Source organism: Coenobita brevimanus, chromosome 54, assembly GCF_032717465.1.
Source record: "Coenobita brevimanus isolate Jiangsu-jjx chromosome 54, ASM3271746v2, whole genome shotgun sequence".
Lineage (NCBI taxonomy): Eukaryota > Metazoa > Arthropoda > Malacostraca > Decapoda > Coenobitidae > Coenobita > Coenobita brevimanus.
Genome location: NC_137007.1, coordinates 29,337,704 through 29,364,664, shown reverse-complemented (window position 1 = coordinate 29,364,664; position 26,961 = coordinate 29,337,704). Strand labels below are relative to the sequence as shown.

Genomic DNA, 26,961 nt, shown 5'->3' with positions numbered 1-26,961 from the left:
CACGTTTTATTGCCGAGGTAATGCCTTTGTCTTGGTGGCGGCTAGTTACATTTCGCTAGGAATATATCTATGTCTTCATGGCGGGTGACTGTGTTTTTGTTTAGGATTATTTTTTATTTCATAACTTTATATTCGTAACTCGAGATATAACACAGGGTGGTTTATATATAATGCTCTCTTCCACTCGGCGGGGAGATTATTGTGCGCTGCGGGGCCTGCACAGTCAGCGTTGAGTGTCTGTCCTGTCATTTATCACTCTCCTACTCCCACACTCACACACGCGCCCACACTAGCAGACTGAGCCCTCCCCGTAACGCATACGATACCACCAAGTGAGTTTCCAGTGGTGCGCTGTATTCCGCAATGAATATTTTTCAACTTCGTATTAACTGTTCAGGAGAATGGTATATATTTATGGAAGGAATACGGTTCTAATCACGTGGGGTATGTGGATGGATAGTCAGCAGAGACAAACATTTCGACAAACGGATAGATAGCCAAGTCAGCCAGATAGACAGACTGACAGATAGACATTAAAATCTCCGAGATGGGGGAGTTACGTAGAGCTTGGATAGACAAACAGCTAAGCAGTTCGAAAGACAGAGAGACACATAGATAGACACATAGATAGACAGAGGAATAGTTAGACATATTTAAATCTCCAGGTAGAAGATTATGTGGAACCCAGACATACAAGCAGACAAATAGTGCGACAGACAGACAGACAGACCTAAAGTTAGATAAACATACTGAATTAAATTTCCACGAACCAATATTTCCACGGAACCTAATTTTCTCTGAAGTTTATATTGGTGAAGCTCAATATTCGTCAGCATTCGTGCCCTGGAGATATTCTGGTTGTGTTTGTGTGTGTCGTGTTGGGGATTTCGCGGTTCTGATTTGGCTTAATCTGATTTGCTGGATCAGTCACGATCAGCCAATACACCATGTTGTCCTCCTGTCACTGTGTGGGTACGGGGAGGTACACACACACACACACACACACACACACACACACACACACACACACACACACACACACAGAGCAGTGTGCGTGTGAATGGGTGGGCCACGGAGGCGGGGCACGCAGACAGACAGCTGTAAAACTCTAAGGATTCTACTCCCCGGGTTTCACTTACTCCGACAATTTAGAAAACAGTAACTTAAATATCTCCTCAGAGGACATCAATCTTGACCCTCAGAGACTGCTGACTGATTAATTGACTACACTAAAATAATCATGCCAGCTTAACAAAATTGGTCATTGTCCTCGTTCAACAAGAGTAAAAGCAGTATAAGGATAAAACCTAATATAATGAAATACCAAAAAAATGGCCATTTAATTGTAAAATCTACATAAAAAACGTCAAGAATACGCCATAAAATTACGCTGTGGTGGTGTGTGTCAAGCTTCATTAAGCCCTTCAACCCGATGACGTGTTTTTGTTTTATTCTTGCTACCTCCAGACGATTTTATTCAGCTTGGGACAGATTTCCACATGTGCTTTCTTTAATATAGGCTGCATCTAACCCATCCAGCTCGAAAAAATCCACGCTGAATAAAAATCGTCTGCAGAAAACAAAAAGAAAGAAATTACAGCATCATATGTAATGGAAAACAACATTACGAGAGAGAGAGAGAGAGAGAGAGAGAGAGAGAGAGAGAGAGATTCCACAACATCTAAAATATGTAAACCAACTCTCAAAGTAATAATACGAGACAATAACAAACACATTCTCTCTCTCTCTCTCTCTCTCTCTCTCTCTCTCTCTCTCTCTCTCTCTCTCTCTCTCAAGGTCACATACTCACATACACTAATCATTCTTCCCTCCTCCCCATAAGAGACAACAGTAAGGTCTGGGCATGTGGAATCCAAAGCACTTAATGACTCAATAAATTCCATGGGCTTGGCTCTCACATTAGGAGGCAAAATTCAAGGATAAACACACAAACACACACACACACACACACACACACACACACACACACACACACACACACACACACACACACACGCACACACACACACACACACACACACACACACACACACACACACACACACACACACACACACAAACAAACAAACTCGCTTCCCCCCACAAAATGAGTTAAATTAGCCTCGCCAACTCCTTATTACTGCCCATAACCCAGTCTGGAGGGGGACGGCCCAGGTATGAATGCTGGCCTCAAGGTTGCTTCCAATGACAGTGATTATTTCTTTGGATTTTTTCTTCTATTAGGACATCAGTTTCGTCATGTTTGGTGTCATCTTAAAATTTCTTGTCCTCGAGTTGTTTTTTATCTTCCTTATTTCGACTTTTTTTTTAAGTTAACCCATTTCTTTTCAAGGCTGATTATTTCTTTGGCAGTTGTGGGGTTTATCCTTTAAGGCATATCAAGTGTCGTTTTGAATTTCTTGTCTTCGTGCAATATTTCTTGGTTTAATCTTCATCATTGTTTTCTATTATTATTCTCATACTTTTATAAGTACTGATTATATTCCCAGGCTGTTTCCTCTGGTTTTATCATTTAAGGCATATTTTGGTATCATCATTGATATTTCTTATTTTATTCTATTATCATTCTCATACCTTTTTAAGTACTGATTATATTTCCCAGGCGGTTTCCTTTGGTTTTATCACTTAGGGCATATTATGGTATCATTTTGAAATGTCTTGACTTTGTGCATTAGTCCCATCTTTTGTCTTTACCCTCAGCTTGCATATTATTTCTCACATTTTTATGATAGGCAACTGATTATTTCTTTTTTTTTTCTTTGCCCAGTATTTTTTTTTTTTGGGTGGGGGTAATCTTTGAATTTTCCCACCATATGCATTATTTCTTGCTTTCATTGTCACACAAGATAGAAAGATTATGATTTTAGGCTAAGCTGAAGAGAGCAGAGTATGGCCAGTATTAACGCAACGTTAGTAGTAATATAATAGAGAGAGAGAGAGAGAGAGAGAGAGAGAGAGAGAGTGTGTGTGTGTGTGTGTGTTTATCCTTGCAAGAAATGTTAGATGAACTGAACAGAGAAAGTCTGAAAGTAGGACTGAAGATGAACCGGAGTAAAACTAAAGTAATGTTTACTCCACAAACACCAAAGACCGTCATCAGAATAAGCGGTTCATGAAGAAGTTGAGGAGTACAACTACTTGGGACAAATACTAAAATTAAAGAAAGATCATGAAAGCGAAATAAAAAGAAGCATTACAATTGGATGGAAAGCTTTCGGTAAACATAGAGACATTATGAAAAGTAGCTTGCCAGTGTGTATGAAACGAAAAGTATATAACAAATGTATAATTCCAGCTATGACGTATGGTTGTGAGACCTGGAAACTGACAAAATCGATGGAAAATAAATTAATCCGTTCTCAGAGAGCAATGGAAAGGTAAATGTTGGAAATATCTTTAAGAGACAGGAAAAGATCAACTTGGGTGAGAGAGCAGACTAAAGTCAAAGATATTATAGAAGTTATAAAAGAACAGAAATGGAGGTGGGCAGGCCATATAGCAAGAATAAGGGATAACCGATGGAGCAAGAGGCTGACTGACTGGACACCAGGAGATTGTTAGCGTAGCAGAAAAAGGCCAGACAGGAGATGGAGAGACGAGATAGAGAAATTTGCAGGGAAAACGTGGCAAAGATTGGCTAAGTCAAGGAATTCGTGGAAAAGGTTGGGGGAGGCCTTTGTTCAGCAGTGGACTAGTTATGGCTGATCATGATGATGATGATGATGATGATGATTATGATGATTATATATATATATATAAATATATATATATATATATATATATATATATATATATATATATATAAAACGTGCCAGGAAGCCTTCTCTCGGTGCGTTTGCATTTATTTATAATTATGTATGTCTGTACGCCCATGTATCTTTATATATATTGTTATTGACCAACCGTTTCACCCTCTATCCCCCCCCAAAAAAAAAAAACCAACCAACCAACCACACACACACACACACACACACACACACACACACACACACACACACACACACATTCCACTTCAATGTTTATCAGAAATTGCTACATCCATCCAATATGCACTATGGCAGTTCAGAAAGTTATGTTACACTATGCAGTACTACACTGTGCGGTGTTAGGAAACCTTTTAGACTGTGTTAATTATCAGAATTTTATATATTGATGGGTGGATGTCGAGAAAAATATAGTAGTCTCTTATATTCTACATAACTGCATTCATAAAGGTTGTACTGTATTGAATTTGTACGCTTTTTTTCTATCCATCTATCATCCATGCATCCATTGACTGGTCAGGAGAGTGGGAACCCTGCGCTTGGTCATTTGGTCCAAAAATTTCAAAAGAGTATCCAGTTGCTACCCCCTGGATGGCCCTTCCACTTTACATCACTCTTTCTCCATCGTTCCCTTCCTTCTCCTCCGTTTTCGTTTTCTTCTCCCATCTAATTTTTTCCGTCTTTTTTTTCTCTCTCCTCTTTCCTAACTCCTTTCTCTTCCATTATATTCCTCCTCCTCCTCCTCCTCCTCCTCCTTTTTCCCTTTTCCATTTATCTCTTCCTATCCTTGCTTGTCTCTTCTCTTCCTTCTCTTTTCCTATCCTTTCCATTCTTCCTCTTTCCCCTGCTTTCCTTCCCTTCCCCCCCCCTCTCTCTCTTCTTCTCCTTCTCTCTTTGCGCCCTGTCTTCCTCCCTCCATGTCCGCCTCCTTTGCTTTCTCCTCACAATCCCTAATTATTATATTTCCTCTTCTCCGCCCCCTCTCTTCTCCATTCCTCCTTCGCTATATGCTCCTTTGTTTCTCTCTCTTCTTGTTCTTCATCTGTCTTCTTTCTTCTAATTCACATCCGTCTTCTTCCCTCCCTTTTCCTTTTTCCACTTCTTTCTCCTCCTTTCCTTTAATCCTGCATCCTTTCTCTCAGTCATTTCCTTTCCGTCTTCATCTCTCTCTCTCTCTCTCTCTCTCTCTCTCTCTCTCTCTCTCTCGTCCTTTGCTCTTTCCTCCCCACCCTACCCTTCCCTCCTGCCCTTCCCTGTCCTTCCATGCACGCCATCCAGCCGTACATGTAGACTTAGGTGCACTGATCCCCCGTCCATCGCCTGCCATTACCCACCTCCCCCATCAGCTACCCTAACGTGGACAAAACACACAAGAAATATGGACCCGCTGCAAACACGAAAAAACAACAAGCAAGTGTGCAGGAAAGCTGAGAAAGGAGTAGCACCATTATCGTTACTAAATTTACTGATGTCTTAAGTTTCCTTCGACTGTACAAACAACAATGGATATGAGGCCTTGTTCTAGGTAGTCTGGGAGTTTCCGTAGCACCTCCTCCTTAGCGATTAATTCTACGTATTACATATCACTATCCTCCCACAGGTTACCTATGCATGTCAATATCAAAACTATGTAAACAATCAACGAGAACGCTAAGATGTAATCGGCATAAAAAAGGTGCTTCGTAGCTTCCCTTGCCAAAAAAGACACAGTAACTCAGAGACTGACAGAGTTAGGGACACGCACTGGATTTGGCTTCCCCTGTGAGTGAGGAAAAATGAAAAAAGGAAGGCAAAAGGGGGGGAGAGAAAATAAAAATAAAAAGTTATGTCCACTTGGTGTGGCGGCAGAATCGGTGTTGTGAGGATAAGCCTTTTCCCGCCAGTCACAAGGAAGCATTCAATCCGATTTCAGATACTGTAAGTTAATATGGTTTTCTTCTTCTTCTTCACCTTGGATTTTCTTTCTCTCTCTCTTCTTCCTTCTTTCTTTTCTTTTGCTTCTCCTCCTCCTCCTCCTCTTCCTTCTTCCTCTTCATATTATTATATATTATTACTATTATTATTATTATTATTATTATTATTATCATTATTGTTGTTGTTGTTGTAAGACTATGGGTGAGTCGATGGTACATTAGTTAGTACGTGCAGCCCGTAAGCGGAAGACCCAGAGTTTGGATGTCAGTCTGGTCAGAACTTTATTTCTAAGTGAAGAGTGTGGCTTGGCAGAAAATAATCACGTGCCTTAATGACCCTCGTTGATTTAATGACCAAGGATCCAAAATTTGCTTCTTGGAGAGACTAAGGCAGACGTGTACAAGGAGATCCACATATTGCATAACCAATTATCATTTGTTGCAGGAACGACCCAGGCAGCGTTACCAGTTTACCATGTGTTGCAGGAACGACCCAGGCAGCGTTACCAGCGTCTCGCCTACATAAAATTCTACTTCCCATAAACTTTTTCATATATTTTAGTGTTTCTTTTCTTTCGGTGGTTTATTAGATGATTAGTGATTTCATGATGCATCCAAAAATGTCCTTGGTCCTCACGAATGCAGACAGCCGTCCCCGCAAAAGAAAAGCTTGGAGAACGTAATATATGGACAACCTCGTAATGTGACACTTCCGTAAAACACACACACACACACACACACACACACACACACACACACATACACACACACACACACACACACACAGCATGATCACTAAAAGAAACTATTACCATTCTCTCGCAATAAAAAGGCGCCAAAATACACATACACACACAAAAAAAAAAAGAAAAAAAAGAATGGAAGTAAAAACTATCCGTGAACACTGGAACAATATACTTTTATTTTTACAACATACTCTTTATGACGCTTCCCTGTGCGACATAGCTGAGGGTTTAGTTTCTGCGTGACTTGAATTTATATTTTGAACCAGTGGATATGGTATACAACTGCGTGTATTTCATTTCTGCCCAGGTGTGTCGGAATATTGATATGAATGATAGACAGCCACCTCGCTAACGAAGAACTGTTACGACGCTGCCCATGTCACTCAGAATACGGCCCATAGACTCATAAATACACGCACAAGCACACACACACACACACACACACACACACACACACACTAAAAGTGCAGGCTTATTAAATGAAACAAACTGTTAAAAATTTCCCGCTACACATCAGACACTTTTTCTGTCTGTTCCAAAATTTCACGAAAGAGGCGAATTTGCGCCTAAAAGAAAGTCATAAAATATACAGTATATGTATGAAAACTGTACAAGCGCTTTTCAGAATCGTCTTTTTTATTGCAATTCTCGAGGCTAACATGGGCAGTATATTAAATTGTGTTTTACGTTCTTTCCGATTCACCTTAACCCCTTCAGACCAATCCCGCATGTCGTATTTTCAATCCTGTTATCTCCAGACGATTTTACTCAGCCCAGGGGAGATTTCTCAAACTAGGGGATTAAATGTAGCCCCCTATTAGCCACTCTCAATCCGGTAATTCCCTTCAGTGGTCCATTCCTGCTACTTTCTAATGATTTTATTCAGCTTACGGGACATCTCTTGAAGGGAAAAGTATAATGAAGATATCTAACCTCTCCAGCCCTCACCGTGTATGGATCGGTGTGTAAAACAATGTACAATCTGCCTGGTTATACAAACGTCCCTCAACTGGTTTCCTATCCCCGAAAGAAGGATAGGGGGACCGGAGAACAAGGGCAATATAAGCCTGTGGTCCACTGGGTTCACGCTTCAAATGAGCCAGGCAACAACTACAACAACAACAGCAACAACAATTAAACAACAACAATCCCTTCAATAAAACATCTTTCTCTGACCGGATAAAATCGTCTCGGTATAGCAAGAATTAACAATAAATTTTAAAATATCGTACGAGAAGTTTAAAAACAAAACTTGCTATTTCGATTATTTCTCTAACAACGTTGAAAAAAAAAAAAAAACACTATTGAGGGTATCCATATACTGCTTAGCCGAGAGAGAGAGAGAGAGAGAGAGAGAGAGAGAGAGTAATTGACTTGAAAATGACCTTCGATGCATTAATCAGAAACAGTAAAAAAAAAAAAAAGAAAACGGTAAAAAAGTGAAATGAGAACTGCTTTCGCTTCAGATGCAGTAATGAGAGAGAGAGAGAGAGAGAGAGAGAGAGAGAGAGAGAGACAGACAGACAGACAGACAGACAGACGAAAGACAGAGATTAGGTATATTAATCCATCAAACAACCCCTATCTCACAAACTACGTATCTCCAACACAGACTCCAGTGAGACGGTAGGGCGTATCTGACGTGTGAGAGTCGCTGCCAAGGTGGCCCAGGGGACAAATTGTGCAAAAATTTATGGGGGTGCAGTGTGTTGGGTCTGGTTGTTATGGGGTCTGGAGAGAGAGAGAGAGAGAGAGAGAGAGAGAGAGACAGACAGACAGACAGACAGACAGACAGACAGAGACAGAGACAGAAAGACAGACAGACAGAGAGAGAGAGAGAGACAGATAGACAGACAGACAGACAGAGAGTGTATGTATTAAAGTGTTATGTAGGTATGCGTGTGCGTATGTATTTGTCTGTATGTGCGTATATGCAAAGAATGCATCTATGGATGTACTGTATGTATGTATATATGTATGCATGGATCCAAAATACATCATTCTCTCTCAATGGTTTAATTTTGGCACAGTGAACGAGAAGCTTTGACCCAGGGTAATTCGTGTCACATATCAATTACCATATTTTCTATTATTCCGCTCAGTGAAGCGCGATAATGTGGCATCAGCACCAGTTCTGCTTATTCCCACAATTAACAGACACACCGAAAAAAGTATAAACATGCATCGAAAAGTAAGAGAGTCGTGCAGGAATATGAAAATGAAGCGTCTAATTCTGTTTAACTTTTCATTTTATTCTTCCTATTTCCTTGTAATTTCATTTGGTTTAGATTTTTTTTATTGCAGGAATTCGATACTGCCTTGTGGCTCAACTACCTGTTTATTTAAGTGTCCCTCAGTTACCTCCCTTGCCTATCATTTAAAAGGATGATGAACTTGAGGACGAGGGCAGCTTCAGCCTGCTGTCCACCAGGTTCACATTTCAGATGATTTTGGGTGCTGTGATAAGAGGGGTCGACACGTAGTATTATATATTCATGTCCTACTCCGTCTGTTACACCAACGTCCACACCAGCACACTGAGTCGTCCTCGCAAAGCATAAGGTTCTGTTAAGTGAGGTCTTAGTGAAGTTCTGTTTGCAGACCACTCTACTGTATATACTGCATTAGGGGAAGGAAATGACGGACATGTCCATTGAGTGTGAAGTAGATGTAATAGATCAACAGGAAGCAGGTTGGTATGTTTCTATGCCCGTAAATGATTCTCTTTAATACGATGCGTCAGAGAGGAAAGTGACGGAAATGCCCTGAGTGTGAAGTAGACACAGTGTAACAGGAGGCCAAAATTTTGTACCTTACTTTCATCCCCCTGTGGCCGGGGGGGGGGGGATAATCTGGCCGCACTATGGGGTGGTACTGCTTCTCTGCGGCCAGGTTGTGTTAGGAAGAATACTGCCACCGTATTCCCTGCGTGTCGTAAAAGTCGACCAAAAAGGGGCGGGGTGAGGGGACTAGGGACCCCCTCCTCTGTTTTTTAGTTCCTAAAAAGAGACAGGCCAGAGAAAGGGATGGGAGGATTGAGTTATCCCCGTACCCTGAAGATTGGGTCTACGAATGTGCATGGACGTAGTACGATTGAGGCTAAAAGGGAGGAGACTGGGAGAATGTTTGTGAGAAGAAAGTTGGATGTGTTAGCTGTGAGTGAAACGAAGATGAAAGGGAAGGGTGAGTCTATGTCTGGAAGTGTGGATGGAAGATTGTCTGATGTTGATAGAGGAAGGGCAAGAGAAGATGTGGCCTTGTTAGTAAGTCCGGAAGCAGCAATGTGTGATTGAATGGAAGGAGGTGTCATCGAGACTGATGTGGGTGAAAGCGAAATTTGAATGTGAGTTGTGGGTGTTTGTGGGTGCATATGGGCCTGGTAGTGAAGGGGATGAAGAAGAGAGGGAGTCTTTCTGGAATGACGTTGATGAGTGTCTGCAGAGTTTTGGAGCGAATGTGAATGTGGCAATGATGAGAGATCTGAATGCTAGAGTGGGAAATGTAGCAGTTGAAGGTATAGTTGGTAGGCATGGTGTGCCTGGAAGAAATGAAAATGGGGAACGAATGATAGGGATGTGCATTGAGCGAGAGATGGTGATTGGAAATACCCTGTTTGAGAAGAAAGATGTTTATAAGTATATATGGGTGAGACAGGAGGGTGGAAGGGTTGTTGATAAAGCACTGATGGACTGTGTGGTTGTGTCCAAGAATGTAATAGGAAGATTGTTGGATGTGAGAGTTCTGAGAGGGGAGGGTGGAGGTATGTCTGACCACTATGTGGTGGAGGGAAAATTAAGAGTAGGTAAGAGACGGGTGAGAGCTAGGAGGGTTAGGTGTGGCAGGGAGGTTTTGAAAATGAGTGAGTTGGATAAAAGTGAGAAAATGAAAGAGTATCAGGAGAAATGGAAAGATGAATGGAATGCAGTGAAAGATAAGGAAAATGGTTGTGCGGAGGAGGAATGGCAGTTGTTTAAGAGTGCCGTGGTGGGGCATGCGGAAGAGGTGTGTGGTGTTAGACGTGTGGGTGGTGGTGTAAGAAAAGGAAGTGAATGGTGGTGTGAAGAAGTAAGTATGGCTGTGGCTGAGAAGAGACGTGCATATAAAGTGTGGCTGCAGAGGGAGGATGAGGTGTCATATGAAAGGTATAAGGAAAAGAGGAATAGGGCGAGAAGGGCTGTGCGTGATGCTAATGTGGAAGCAGATAAGAGGTGGGGAAGGCGGCTGACTGAGAATTTTTCAACAGAATAAGAAAATGTTCTGGAAGGAGGTGAAAAGGGTGCGAAAGGGAGAGTCTGGGAAGGAAGAGCGAGTAAAAGCAGAGGATGGAAGGATGTTAATTGAGATGGATACAGTAAGGAAGAGAAGGGCAAAGTATTTTGAATGATTGTTAAATGTAGAGGAGGAAAGGGTGGCTGAGATTGTGGCGGATGGAAGGGTGCAAGGAATAAATGTGTTGGGAGAGTTGAATGATTCTTTGATCACGAAGGAGGAAGTGGAGAAGGCAGTAAAGGAGATGAAGACAGGGAAAGCTGCAGGTATGGATGGGTGTGCTGTGAAATGCCTGAAGGGTGGTGGAGTGACTATTGTTGACTGGTTAGTAAGACTGTTGAATTATTGCTTTGTGAAAGGTATGGTGCCAAATGACTGGGCAAGTGTTTGTGTGGTCCCGTTGTATAAAGGCAAGGGTGATAAGTATGAATGTACTAGATTTAGGGGTATAAGTCTGTTGAGTGTTGTAGGTAAGGTGTATGGTAGAGTGTTAATTATGAGAGTTAGAGAGGGTACAGAGGGAGTGATTGGTGATGAGCAGTGTGGCTTTAGGAGAGGGAGGGGATGCGTGGATCAGGTGTTTGCTGTGAGACAAGTGTATGATAAGTATTTAGCGAAAGGCAAGGATGTGTTTTGGGCATTCATGGATTTAGAGAAAGCGTATGATAGAATTGATGGGGAGGCTTTGTGGACTGTTTTAAGACTGTATGGACTTGATGGTAGAAGTTACTAAAAACGGTGAAGAGTTTTTATGAAAATAGTAGAGCGTGTATAAGAGTGGGAAATACTGTGAGTGATTGGTTTCCCGTGAGAGTGAGGCTGCGGCAGGGATGTGTGATGTCGCCTTGGTTGTTTAATATTTATATGGATGGTGTTGTAAGGGAGGTGAATGCCAGAGTTTTAGGTGGAGGTCTGAGTCTGGTGAATGTTGATGGTAGAGAGTGGAATCTGAAGCAGCTGCTGTTTGCAGATGATACTGCACGGGTGGCTGATTCAGAGAAGAGATTGAGAAAATTGGTAGAGGAGTTTGGAATGATGTGAGAAATGAGGAAATTTAAAGTATATGAGAATAAGAGTAAAGTGATGAAGTGTACAAGGTCGGTAGATGGTACGGGGATGAATATAGTTTTGAATGGTGAGTTGCTTGAGGAAGTAGAGTGTTTTAAGTATTTAGGGTCACATGTTGCTGTGGATGGAAGAATAGATGCAGAAGTGAAGTTCAGAATGAATGAAGTAGGAAAGGTGCTGGGAGGAATGAAAAAAGTGTTTAGATGTCGTTCGCTTAAAATGGATGTAGCCTAAAGAGAAGGCTGTATGAGGGTGTTGTGATATCGACTGCGTTATATGGGGCTGAAACATGGAATATGGGTGTAGCAGAGAGGAAAAGTTTGAATGTAATGGAGATGAGGTGTCTGAGGAGTATGTGTGGAGTGACGCGTATGGATCGAGTGAGAAATGATGAAGTGCGAAGGAGAACTGGAGCTGTTCGAGAGATGGCTGGTAGAGTTGAGAAGAGGGTGTTGCGATGGTTTGGGCATGTGGAGAGAATGGATAATGAGCGACTGGTAAAAAAGATAACTAGATCTGACGTGAGAGGTGTAAGGCTGAGAGGGAGACCACGAATAGGATGGATGGACAGTGTGAAGAGAGAGTTGAATGCGAGAGGGATGTCTGTTGAGCAAAGAAGAGTGGCTGTGCGTGACAGAAATAAATGGAGATAAATTGTGAATGAATAAATGATGACGCAGCCCTGAGGGGATATTCTCCCGCATTTGATCTGATCAACCAATCAGGTCAGGTGCGGGTAAGGGGATGGATCTATTATGATTTGGCAGGGGTAAACCAGCTCTGCTGTCTGGCCCTGCTGCGGATGTCACTGATTGCACTGCACAGTTGACCCTCGTGCGGTGTGGTGCGATGAGGATCTGTCCGTTCTCCCCTTTGGGGCTAAGATGCAAATGAATGTGTTTGAATGGATGAGTAAATGGGGAGTGTGTCGTTCTGTCTCGGCTACTTCCCTTTCCTTGGGGGAAGCAGCCTAGGTACATAGATAGATAGATAGACTTTCACCACAGCCACCACCATCATCACCACCACTGTACCATAACCCACCGCACTATCTTCACTACAGATACACAGCCATCTTCCGTACCTTACTCAACTTTCAACACAACAGCCGCCACCACCATTGTATTTTAATCCCTTCACCACAAAGGCTACCATCACCATTTATAATAACCCGCCGTACCATCCTCCCTTCAGATGTATATCCAACTTTCACACTTCACTGTACCTTCACCAGAGCCATCATCATCATCACTGTACCATTCCCCACCGTACCATCCTCTATTCAGATATACAACCAGTCTCTATAACTGCACCTTACCCACAACAGCCACCACCGCCACTGTACCATAACCTACAGTACCGTCTCTCCCTTCAGGTACACGTTACGGTTCGAGCACCCCAACAACTGGAAGCTACAGATAAGGTCGGCTCAGAAGAGGGATGAGGGTCAGTATGAATGTCAGGTGTCCACGCACCCACCTACCATCATGCCTGTATATCTTAGAGTTACAGGTAAGGGGCAGAGAGAGAGAGAGAGAGAGAGAGTGTGTGTGTGTGTGTGTGTGTGTGTGTGTGTGTGTGTGTGTGTGTGTGTGTGTGTGTGTGTGTGTGTGTGTGTGCTTATTTATTCATTTTTACTATTGATTTATTTTCATTGCCATGTTCTCTCTCTCTCTCTCTCAGTCTACCCATCCTTCATCACTCACCCCTACCCTAATACACACCAATGTCACAATTATTCTACCCAGCAGCTAACCCCTACACGATGCCACACAAACTGAAGGTCACAATCTTGTCTCCTTGCATGCTGACCTCCCGTTGGCTGCCTGGTCTTAGGGGTGGTGAGGCTGACGGAGGGGGGGGAGGGGGTTATGTATATATAGAAAGGTCAATGTCAGGAAAGGATTAGGAAGGTTTTTAATAACTTTACTGCCAGTGATGTTTGTAATGACTGATAATTATGATTTGTTATGACTGATAATTGTACTCTTCTTATTATTGCTTTCACTACTACTGCTACCATTGATTATAGTAGTAGTAGTTGTAGTAGTAGTAGTAGTAGTAGTAGCAGCAGCAGCAGCAGCAGTGGTAGTAGTAGTAGTAGTAATAGTAGTAGTAGTAGTATAATAGTAGTAGTAGTAGTATAATAGTAGTAGTAGTAATTGTTGTTGTTGTTGTTGTAGCAGTTTCACAATCCCTGCTGCGAATACTGCAAGTACTGTACTACATCATTTGTCAGTTAGCTAATCGTTTAATTACATACAATACCTCTCGGTATGTATTTACATCTATCTATCTACCTGTCTGTCTATCTATCAGGTAAAACTCCCGGTGGAGTGCAATGGAACGGCACAGATGTACTCGTATTTTACCAAACTAACTTTCCAGGAATCCCCCTTCTTTAATTTTCCCAGACGAATATTGTCATATTTTAGATTATCCCTAACGCCAGTCCAACTTTCCCAGCCATTCCATTTGCTTAAACAAAGACAATCCCATCCCTCAGGTTTCAGGCAAGACGCACATTAACCGTATATAGGAACACGTAAAGCACCGAAGTAAAACACTACTGAAAAGGTGAGCAAATAACTAAATAAAATAAATCAATACAGAACCTATGCACGTGGTCAAAAATATGGATAAATAAAAAACACAAAGAATCTAAGAGATCATATATTCTAATAAAACAAGAGAGTCTGAATCTATATATCTCATCAAATAAAAGGGTCTGTAGTTAAATACACAAGTAAAAAATTATATAAACACTGTGAATGCATATACGTATCAATATATATATATATATATATATATATATATATATATATATATATATATAAAGAAAAACACTCAAAATCACACCAGGCATTCTAGAGAAAAATCTTTCTATAATTCCATTTCCCCCAGCTGTCCAAAAACATTTCAAAATATCGTTCCACTACAGATTAACCTCAGCCCAGCCACGGACCCCATCTAAACGTAATACTTCCCCCCCGAGCCAATTATTTTATCCCTACACAGGCCAACATATGGGCAGAGATTAGCGGACAGAGATTCACTGCAAATATAAATGGAAGTGGTTAGGTTGTTTTAAAGGATAAAGCTGTGTGTTTGACAGGCTGTTTTATTTTTGCTATTGGTTGGTGGTTGAACTAATGTGTTTTCGTCCTGGTTCTATGTTTTTTTAAAGTATATTGTTGTTGATAGAGAGATAGATTGATAGATGGATAAACAGATAGACAGATTGGTGGTAGACTGACAGAGACAGATAGGCAGATAAACAGATCAACAGATGGTTATAGACAGATAGATAGATAGATACAGACAGATTGACAAATACATAGATAGAAGAGACAGATAAATAGACAGACAGACAGATATGAGAGACAAAACACTGAGCTAAATAGAAAAATACAGAAAGGTAACAAAAAGACAGCAGACAGCCTCACACATACATATCCATTGTACTGACAGCAAATTATAAACAACACATTAATAGCTAAGAGACATTTGCCGGGACCCCTCCATTTTATCTCTACCCAGATAAAAAAAAAAAAAAACAGATAGGGGCATCGAACCTTTGTGTGTGTGTGTGTGTGTGTGTGTGTGTGTGTGTGTGTGTGTGTGTGTGTGTGTGTGTGTGTGTGTGTGTGTGTGTGTGTGTGTGTGTGTGTGCTCTTGCATTGTGTGGCTCTGTGTTTTCATTAGTGTATTTTTTTTTTACGTGCATTAGCGTTGTTTTGATCAAAGCGTGATGTTCGCCTGTTATTTGACATTCTGTGTTTGTTGTTTGTATCAGCATGTGTTGTTGCTGAGAGTGTGTGTGTGTGTGTGTGTGTGTGTGTGTGTGTGTGTGTGTGTGTGTGTGTGTGTGTGTGTGTGTGTGTGTGTGTGTGTGTGTGTGTGTGTGTGTGTGTGTGTGTGTGTGTGTGGAATATTCAGTTCACTTGGGAAATAACATCTAACTTCTGACACTGAAATAGAGTTTACTTTAGCTTTAAATCGAGGTAAACCAGTATAAAGGAAGGTACAGTAAGACAATAGGATTATTATGAATTCAGCACAACTCCGGTCAGTATTATATCGAGAGAGAGAGAGAGAGAGAGAGAGAGAGAGAGAGAGAGAGAGAGAGAGAGAGAGAGAGAGAGAGAGAGAGAGAGAGAGAGTCAAAAAAAATAAATTTCAAGAGGCAGATAGACTGAATGATAGACAGAGAAAAACCAGGGCAGAAGCAGAGACAGACCAGCAACTAGACAGAAACAGACAGACAGACACGGACTGATAGATAAATGTCAATATAACGACAGACAGATAGATAACAGAGAGAGAGACACGCTTTCAGATAATAGCCAGATTGAGACGCATTACTATATCCAAACAGCTTATTAAGAGCAAAGTAATTCCCTTGTGTTGTGATTTAAGTGTCGGCGATTAGATTACACAAAACTGATGCAATTACCGGGGTCATTCTCCCTCTCCTGCAGGCCTGATTACCTCGTCACAATGAGAGGCTTTTATTGGGCCATGTTATAGGATTTGGAGCGGCGGTGAGTGGGGAGAGGGACTTGGAGTGGAGATGAAGAGGCCTGGGGTGGTGAGTGGCGGCAGGGAGGTCTGGGGTGGGTGAAGGAAATAGTTGTGCAGTTGTATGGTGGTAAATATTAGACAGATAGACAAAGACAGAGAACTAGAGAGAGAGAGAGAGAGAGAGAGAGAGAGACAGACAGACAGACAGACAGACAGACAGACAGACTGACAGAGACAGAGACAGACAGACAGACAGAGATACTGATAGGAATGTGCAGAAGAGAGATGTTGGATTTCTAAAAATTATCACCTTACATAGAGATAAAGATCCGAGTTGTGATAACTTGTAATGAACAGACAGACAGACAGACGGAGAATATGTTTGTATCAGAGAGGGAGGGAGGGAGGGAGGGAGGGAGGGAGGGATAGAGGCGAGTGAAGTAAACGGGAAGAGTGTAGCTTTTTCTTTTACGTCTGTGCTAAGGCTCAAAGGAGTACCGTGGAAAAAAACCCTCAGTAAAAATGCTCCATCGCGATATAGAAATAAAGGCACGGCAAATGTAAGGCCTGTTTTGCTTGAAGTACCTGAACTCGTGCGACAGAGAGACAGACAGACAGACAGATAGATAGATATAGACCGATACTGATACGAATATACTCGTAGACAGAAAGGATGCCAGTCTGAGATAACCATGTGCGCGTATATTATATACATATATATACTGTATATATATATATATATATATATATATATATATATATATATATATATATATATATATATATATATATATATACAGTATGTGTGTGTGTGTGTGTGTGTGTGTGTGTGTGTGTGTGTGTGTGTGTGTGTGTGTGTGTGTACATCGTGTCCACATTATCCACCCTTTATACAGGCATCAGATTTGGGCCAGAGACTATGATTTCCATTTCCGGGCTGCAATACCCCACCCACCAGCCAACATATTGCACCAAATACCTTCACAAGCCACCACCTGGGCACTATAGCTTGTAAAATATATCGTAATATTCCAGGAACGTCCTATCGAGGACTGTTGTGTTGGTGCGGCATTACCTGGGTTGGCTTTATGATATATCGACGAATCCTGGTGGAAAGTTATGAAAACTATTTTGGCAAAACTACAACCGGTCAACTAATCCCAAAGTTACAATTGGTGATTTGACCCCGCCACCGTACCAACATCAGTTTACTCTTACGTGGAAAATAGCTCTGATAAATGAAGGACTTTCTGTGAAACAGCTCCTCTGGAGCTGCAAAATTTTATGACGGATGAGACTCGGATGAGGAACTAATATTATATCATACTGGATTACCACAAAACAACAACACAGCAACATTAATATAATAATAATAATAATAAATAATAATAATAATAATAATAATAATAAACAAATATATCTATCTATCTATCTATATACCTAGGCTGCTTCCCCCATGGAAAGGGAGGTAGCCGAGACAGGACAACACACTCCCCATTTGCTCATCCATTCAAACACAGTCATTCGCATCTTAGCCCCAAAGGGAAGAAGGGACAGATCCTCACCGCACCACACCACACAAGGGTCAAATGCACAGTGCAATCAGTGACATCCGCAGCAGGGCCCGACAGCAGAGCTAGTTTACCCCTGCCACATCATAATAGACCCATCCCCTTACTCGCATCTGACCTGACTAGCTAAATAAATATATCATCGCATTTCATAATTATCCATTATCTACTTTGTAATATATACAGTATACTGGGTGGATATGGTCCAAAAAAACCATGAAAATACACAATAATACGGGCCCAACCATCAGTGTTCTGCTAAAATGAGTTATCTCTAATTATTCAAGTCTCCAAATTCATTACTCCATCCCAAAGACAAAAACCACTCACAAGCATTACCTGAATAAGTTGCTCTCACAATATTTGTAGGGCAGCGACCTTCCTTCGACTGCCAGGGACCTTTGTCATGAGTGTGGCCATGAATACTTCGGCCATACACTTTTATCTTTAGTCAGTTCGTTTGCTTCCATACATCACTTTCTCGCACATTCAGTTAATATATCGCTTTCTCTTTGGTATTCAACACAAACTCACTTGCACGTCTGCAGATAGGAAGAAGAAGAAGAGAGAGAGAGAGAGAAGAGAGAGAGAGAAGAGAGAAAGACCTTACAAAATATATCTATAAAGAAGAGTAAACCTGACGTGAAGACGGCCCAGACAGGAAAGTTTGGGTATTCCACTGGTATGGTAATGAGACGCGCGGGTCCCACACTCACGCCATCTGTTGCCGAGCGGGCGAACTGTACCTCTCCACTCCACCTGACGCCACGAGGAAATAGGTTTCTGTGGAATCTGAGAGAGAGGGGGTAGGGGGAAGAGACCGTCGGAGAGTACGGGATGCCCTCAACGAGACTGTCAAGGAAAGCACCCACCTATGTCCTCGGTTAAAAATTCGAATTATTTCCACAAACTTTTCACCACAGTATAATTTGTGTCTTATTTACAAGCAAAGGTATCTTTTTAACCAAGAGTAGCGCATACTTAAATTCTATCTTATTACTTCCACACCAATCCTGTTTAATATGGCGAGCATCTCTATTTCAAGATTTAATTAAGGCTTTCTGATCCCTCCAGTTCCAAAAGGTTCTCTAAGCTAATTGAAAATCGTCTGTGACCTCTATCGACCTAAGAGAATCCGAAAATATGTATGGCTGCAGAGACTAGATGGAAAATGGATATGAATTAAATCAAAGTTTATATTGAACTACGCATGACGAAAAAATTAATACAGCAGTGACGAGCCTTCCAATGAACGCATTTTCAGAATCTGAGCATTATTCTTCCATCTGAACATTCCACGATGTTATGAAACCAAACAAACCAGCACACACTACTGATCTACCAGAAGACCCGCCGACATGTTGTAAAAATACCCCCACTAATACCAATACACCAGTCCTGTATGAGACAACCCTAGCACGTATTCAACATGGAAGGTGAGTGTTAGCGCCGAAGTGGTGACACGTAGAGCTGTACGGAATGTAGGAGGACTACTGGGCCTTGGGATCAGGCTGTGAAGCCTATGCCCAGAGTTGGACACACACACACACACACACACACACACACACACACACAAACTAAAAAGACAAAAATAAATTATAAAAACAACACAACGTAGCTTCGATTTGCCTGACGAACAGGCGAAAGAAGAAAAAATTAGTCCCCCTAAAATCAAAGTACAGATGGAAAAGGCAGAGGAACAAACATAAAAGAAAAGAGGGAATGGCGAAAAGAAAAAAGGAGCGAAAACGAAGTATGCCGAGAAAAGTGAAGGGGGGAACTTCATAAAACGCTGGAGATGGGCGGGAAAAAATGCGTGGGAAAGCGAAGCAAACATGAAAGACAGGCTGGGAAAAGAACAGAGGAAGTGCGTAATGTCAAAGGGAATACCTGAAGTGGAGATGAAGTGGCGTGTCTGCTGGAGGAGGAAGGTGTAGCTTTTGTCGAACTACTGAAAAGAAAGAAGAAAGAGAGATGAGACTGAATTGCATCTCTTTAGCAAAACTACTAAAAAATAATGCAAGGAGAAAACTGAATACATACATTTTTTTTTTTCCATTTTGTCTACCCATGAAAGAAATGTAGATGAAGGATGACTTGCACTGAGGAATAAAAACACGAAAACTATATTATTTCTTTTTAATTTTTCTCCAAAACACGAAAACTATATTATTTCTTTTTAATTTTTCTCCAGTCATATAAAATAGAAGAAAAATCAAACTTCTATATATTTCTTGTATAACTCCCTTGAATAATCTCTAGTTTCCTCCTCAGTAACGCCCACCTCCATCTCTCTAATCCCTCTGCAATCTCTGTGTTCACTCTCTGATCTCTCTAATCTTATACATCTCGAATCTCTCTCTTTCCTCTAATCTCTTTAATCTTATATCTCTCTAATCTCCCTCTAATCTCTCACCCAGTGCCCGACATCTACACCAGCGACCCCCTGACAGCCAAGTACTACCAGCATACAGCTTCCTTAACGTCGAACTTCTCTCTAGCATTTCTATTAATTCTAGTGCCTCTGACGTCCCTCCAGTCTCTCTACTGACTCCTTGATCTACCTCTATTCTCTCATATCTCTCTTCCCCAGTGTTAGATATCTCCATCCCTAATCCTTGTGGCACTTGAGTACTGCCAATATAAAATAATCTCTCTCTCTCTCTCTCTCTCTCTCTCTCTCTCTCTCTCTCTCTCTCTCTCTTTCTCTTTCTCTCATATACCTCCGTTATCTCACTAATCTCTCCCTGCAGTGCCAGACATCTCCATCCGTGACCCCCGTGGCACGCCCGTCCCTGCAGCCTACTACCGTGTCGACTCCACGGTGGGGCTGCAGTGTGTGGTGAAGCCAGCGCCCCCGACCAGACCTGTTATTTGGGCTAGAGCAGGTGCACCCATCGTCACACAGCCGGACAGGGGCATCAGGTGAGGGGGATAATGATTGTGATGGTGGTGATGATGGTGATGCTGGTGATGGTGATGGTGGTGGGGGGTAGTCAGGTGATGTGATGATGATGACGATAGGATAATTATGGTGATGATTAAGATGATGATGATGATGATGATGATGATGAGAGAGAGAGAGAGAGAGAGAGAGAGAGAGAGAAAGTCCAAACAGGGAATACAACAACCAGTGAGAGACAAAGGGAGAGAGTAATACAATGTTAATCAAAGAACGTAAGAGTACAAAAAGAAATATTCAGTAATTTAATATCCAGAGAGGGAGAGAGAGAGAGAGAGAGAGAGAGAGAGAGAGAGAGAGAGAGAGAGAGAGAGAGAGAGACAGACAGACAGACAGACAGACAGAGAAAGAAATCCAATCTCGAGTACTGGATTAATGGGCGACAAAAACAAATGGTCAAATTCAACTAAAACACAAAAGAGGAGGCGAAGGAAAGATCTTTTATTTAGAACCAATGGTGAGAGGAAGAGAGGAACGTAGGGAGTGTGGGGCATTTTACTGTCTGCCAATAGGGATCTCTAACACCCTATCACCCTAATACCTAACATCCTATCACCCTAATACCTAACATCCTAACACCCTAATACCTAACACCCTATCACCCTAATACCTAACATCCTAACACCCTAATACCTAACATCCTAACACCCTAATACCTAACATCCTAACACCCTAATACCTAACATCCTAATACCTAACATCCTAGCACCCTAACACCTCCTTTATTCAGCAGAGAGTGAGTCATAGGAGGCTTAGTTTGTATGTGCAGAAAATACACAGGTAAGGAAAGGGTGGTAAGGTGTATTCTAACATGAGGGCAAAAGACGCAAGGAACCCAATTGCGAAATACTATACACACACATGAATTACTACACAGATACATGAAATACTACAGATATACACAAAATTCCATACAAAGATATACGAAATACGACACAGACACACCAAACACCGTACGGGAATTTGCAGGCTTGAAAAACGAGTGGATGGATGCAGTCACGATCCATTTGACAGGCCACTCTGTTGATTGCACACCCTTACTTGCGTATTTTGACTTTGTATCGCTGTGGAAACTACCCAAACCATAGGATGTGGGAATTGGGGTAGAAAGGTAGGTTGATGATGATGATGATGATGGTGGTGGTGGTGGTGGTGGTGGCAAATGTTCCCATGCGAGGCGATGATGGTGGTGATGATGGAGATGATGATGATGGAGATGATGATGATAGGCTAATAACATAGGCTTTTGTATATCAGTACACACATTATTCTTTACTCTCTCTCTCTCTGTCTCTCTGTCTCTGTCTGTCTGTCTCTGTCTCTGTCTGTCTGTCTGTCTGTCTCTCTCTCTCTCTCTCTCTCTCTCTCTCTCTCTCTCTCTCTCATGCAAAATCACATCCCAGAATTCCAGCCGACAATTCAACTCGTTCGGGCGAGAAAAATAAAAACCTGACATTTCTAAAAATCTGAGAATTTGGAGAATTTGGATAAACAGGTTTGCATGAGTCAGCCGTCATTTGTGTTCTTCATGTGAGAGAGAGAGAGAGAGAGAGAGAGAGAGAGAGAGAGAGAGAGAGAGAGAGAGAGAGAGAGATGAAGAATCACTGAACAACGAAATGAAAATGCATAAACCATGAATGAACAGGATGCAGAGAGAGAGAGAGAGAGAGAGAGAGACGCCCATGTGTAGGTTGTGATGTACTGTGTGTGTGTGTGTGTGTGTGTGTGTGTGTGTGTGTGTGTGTGTGTGTGTGTGTGTGTGTGTGTGTGTGTGTGTGTGTGTGTGTGTGTGTGTGTGTGTGTGACTATTTGGGGTAAATTTGGGGCTTGACATGGCCAGAACCTCCTTTTTATTATCTATCTATCTATCTATCTATCTGTCTACCTATCTATCTAACTATCTATCCATCTATCTATCTGTCTATCTCGTCACAGAGTATCCACCACGCCCCTAGGCACAGGAGTCAGTTCGTGGCTCCACATCGCCCGCGCCTCCCTCAGCGACACCGCCAACTACACCTGTACGGCGGGAGATGACGTCACGGCGGTAGTGGCTGTTACGGTGCTCGACGGTGGGTACTGGTGCTGTGTGGGTGATGGGAGTGATGGCAGTGGGAAAGGGAATGGTAGTGATATAGTGTTTATCTTGTGGCAGTAGTAGTAGTAGTGGTAGTAGTTGTAGGAGTAGTAGTAACAGAAGCATTTTACCCATGGATCAATTAATCAATCCTAAAAACAGTCATTCGCTAATTAAGCAGTCAGTCAGCTTCATTTAGTAATCCAACTAAACCTACCTCTTCTGCCGTATCGACGGTGGAAGTAATCAGTCAATAAATCAGTTTACCTATATCTATCTGTCTATCTATCTTTTAGTCTGTCTAATCAATAATTCAGCCGCACATTCAATCAAGTAAGCAGGCAGTCACCCTCATTCCGTAACGCAACGTAACCTAAATCTGTCATTTTGATGGTGATAGTAGTATTCGCTAAATCAGTCAATTAGTCAGTCAGTTATTTTGTAACCCATCCTAACACCTGGGCTCCATCGAATCAATCATTCAATCACTTGTATTTTGCAGCCTATACTAGCTTCATTTTTCCATCCTGCAGGCTAGAGATCAATCAGCCAATCAAGTGTAAGTCGCAGCCTATCCTAAGTTCAATTTTTCTCATCCTGCAGGAGAGAGTTCCGCGGCCATGCAACACTCCACTAGTGATGAGGGCACGTCGTCCTCCCCCCACACTTCACCTCTCGCCACAATCACCATTATTGCCACACTCACTACACTACTCTCGCGAACCTGAGGAGAGTAGGAGACAGAAAAGGAGAAGGAGGAAGAAGAGAAAGAGGAAGAAGAGGAAGAGGAGGAAGAAGAGGAAAAATGTATTAGGTGGAGAGATAGAAGATGATTAAGTGAAGACGGAAGCAGAAGAGTAAGGACAGCAAAGAAGAAGAGAGGAAAAAAAAAAGATGAAAGGAGGAAAAATGGAAACTGGTGATGAGGAGAATGAAGCTGAAAAAGGAAGAAGGTGTACCGCATCCAGGAGTAAAAAAAAAAAAAAAAAAAAAAAAAAGAAAAAAAAAGACTAGGACGAAAGGGAGGAGGAAGAGAAGAAGAAGAAGAAAAGGGTGGAGAGAGAGGAAAAAGAGGAGGAAGGAAAGGAGAAATATTTGATGAAGGAGGAAAAGAAATTAGGAAATGGTAGTCAAGGTGATGACGCTGATGTTGAGATGTGAAGTGGTACAGGCAGCAGATGCACGAACGCAATAATATCACCTTAAAGGAAAGGCTTTATGAGGCTGAACCCTAAAAGTGATAGCTTCTAGTTAAGTTCCAGAGGTGACTTGAGAAAAAGAAATGACCAGAGATAGACGATATATAAATGAAATGATTCGAGTGGTAAAAATGATAAGGGGTGGTTTGAATTTAAGTCATGTCAAGTCTAAGTTTTCAGCTTAGTTTCAGAGGCACAATAACAAAAATGGTTAAAAAACAAAAGACATATACTGAGTGACATGACCGGTGGAAGAAACGATGCAGTTTCAAAGTTGAGGTAATCATGTCAGGTCGTCAAAAGTTCGTGTCAGTACTTTAGTTCCAGAGACAAAACTTGAGGTGAAGAGGCGAGAAAAATCTAAGTCAAAAAAGGGGAAAAACTGGGTGGGGCGGACGGAAAGAAGTGAGTGAGACAGACCAAATATGTGGTGGGATGGGGGGAGGGGATGAGTACACCCTGTAAGAAGGAGCGTTGTATGAGTCGTGTAGGAGCCGGAAGGATCGATAGGAGTGAGGTTATTAGAGAAGAGGGAGCAGGACGTGGTGGCTGGATGGTGGTGGGTGCCTGTGTGGTGGAGCAGGGTGGGAATCAGTGCACCATCCGAAAACCATTTTAGGTTGGTTAGTGTGGGTGTGCCATAGTTTAAATCTTTCTCCAAGCACTGTAGGAAGAAAATACACCCGTGCCTCTCTCATGAATCTAGTATATCAAGTCGCGGTGGCTCAGTCGGTAAAGAGGTTGCCTGCAGTCCTACCGGACCCAGGTTCAAATTCCCACAGGGCCAGGGAACAGTTTAAGGATTTGAATTTCATAAAATCTGACTTTACTGATCTACCAGACGACCCACCGACATGTCGTAAAAATAACCCCGCTAATACCGATATACCAGTCTTGTATAAGACAGCTCTAGCATGTATTCAATATGGACGGTGGGTGTTAGCGCCGAAGTGGTGACATGTAGAGGTGTATGGTATGTAGGAGGACTACTGGGCCTCGAAAGCAGGCTGTGAAGCCTATGCCCAGAGTCGGACACATTAAAAAAAAAGTAGAAAAACTAATATGAGGAATTTAAGCATGCCTGAAGTGACACAGATAACAGTTAATTAGTCACGTCAGGCCTTCAAACAGTGACAGTGTATTAGCTTTAAAGATGTTAGTTTGCAGTGGAATAAGTGCCTGAACAATGCCTTATAAAGAAACCAAACTGTCCTTCTAATTAGATATATAGATGTTCTCTACTGAAATGGATTGTCTGTATATATGTGTGTAATGTAGAATGTATCTGTAAATATATACGGTATATGTAGGTACTCGTATCGCATTCACTCTCTATAGATTTTTTTTTGTATATAAATCAGTGTTGTATTTTACAGTGCCTCTGTACATATATATATATAGGTAATGTATTTTGTCTTTATGGTTGTCTTTGTAAATAAATGTGTGCTTAGTTGTTACTCTTAATAAAGTGTCTTTTGTAAACACATATCTGTTTCATTTGCCATAATATCTGGCCAAAAAGGGTTTGCATCTGAGGATTGGTTTGGGTTTATCGTACAGACGGTACCACCCAGGGAGGGACAACTGATCACTCTCATCTTAAATGTCTGGAACCGGTAGCCTAGCCCCGGGCCCCTACGCTCCTAGTGGGTTACAAAAGGACTCCTTGACAGAAAATGCCTTAACCTCTTTAGTTCCATTACGTGTTTATATTTGTTCCTGCTGTCACCAAACGATTTTCTTCAGCTTAGTAAAACATTGTACTTTGTGTCATACCGTAATGTGTTTCATTCTTGCTATTTTAAGACGGTTTATGTTTTATTCTTGCTATTTTAAGACGGTTTATCCAGGCCCGGCATACACAAACGCACTTACGATCAAATCCCTGTTGTATCTCAGAATTTGATTTGCTGGAAGGGCAAAGAGGCTGTCGAATCTTCCTATGTCTCCTCTTCTAACCTCATAAATAAATCTTAATTACGAGACGAAAATTACAGCAGGTTATAACTGTTTTCGGCAAGACGGTCAGGAAAAGAGTACACAAATCTTCCCTTGTCTAGTTTTTCCCTTAAAAAAATAATAAGTTACAACGGAATCGATCGTAAATCTGCTTGAGAATTCCAGGCCTCGTTAGAAGACATTTTACGAACTGGAGGGTTACATTCGAAAGCAGTACCGGTAATCGGTATCTCCCCAGGAAGCCAAAGCCACTTGCTGTTAAATACGGTTCTGCTCATCACACGCCAGACTCGTGTGGTGAAAACGAAACTGTGATATTTCGTTCTCTTACTGTGTGCGAATTATAAGTCATTGCTTTGACAAAAGTATATATGATCGCAATTTACTCTTATTCACAGAGATTATGAGGAAAAATCCTTCCACTGACGAGCTGTCTACTGATACTAATACTGTGGCAACCTATTGAGGAATTTGGTGCCAAGACAAATTATCGATATGAATTACAAAACTTTAAATTCACTTTGAAGCAAAATACGTGACCGAATTGAAGGGCTTAAGGAATGGTACAGCTAACCCCTACAGTATGAAAAAAAAAAAAAAAATTCTCAGCTGAATAAACTCGTCTATAAATGAGTAACCCAATAAACTACGTCACCTGTCGGAGGGAGAGATGAACGCTGTATTGATCCCCTCCTGAATAAAAATGTTGTCTCTCTAAGCTCACCAAAATCGTCTGAGAGTAGAAACAACAAAATCTACAACAAAAGACGTCCTCGTGTTGAAGATCTCCAATATTCTGGCCTCCCAATATTCAGAAAAGCCAATATATTTTTCCCCGTTCCAATATTCCAAACTTGCTTCCTTAAAAATCATATAGGTAACCTGTTC

The 26,961-nt window shown here is 41.7% G+C and overlaps 1 protein-coding gene across 1 annotated transcript in view; it reads left to right on the top strand.

The window, feature by feature from the left end:
• Positions 1 to 24,462, top strand: part of LOC145401072 (zwei Ig domain protein zig-8-like) — a 46,133-nt gene extending 21,671 nt beyond the window's left edge. Inside the window, exons 4-7 of the mRNA XM_080273444.1 lie at positions 13,157 to 13,293; positions 20,630 to 20,801; positions 22,774 to 22,910; positions 23,519 to 24,462. Coding sequence (XP_080129570.1) covers positions 13,157 to 13,293; positions 20,630 to 20,801; positions 22,774 to 22,910; positions 23,519 to 23,643 — 571 coding nt within the window. The 3' untranslated portion in view covers positions 23,644 to 24,462. The remainder of the gene's footprint in view (positions 1 to 13,156; positions 13,294 to 20,629; positions 20,802 to 22,773; positions 22,911 to 23,518) is intronic.
• Positions 24,463 to 26,961: the final 2,499 nt, after the last annotated feature.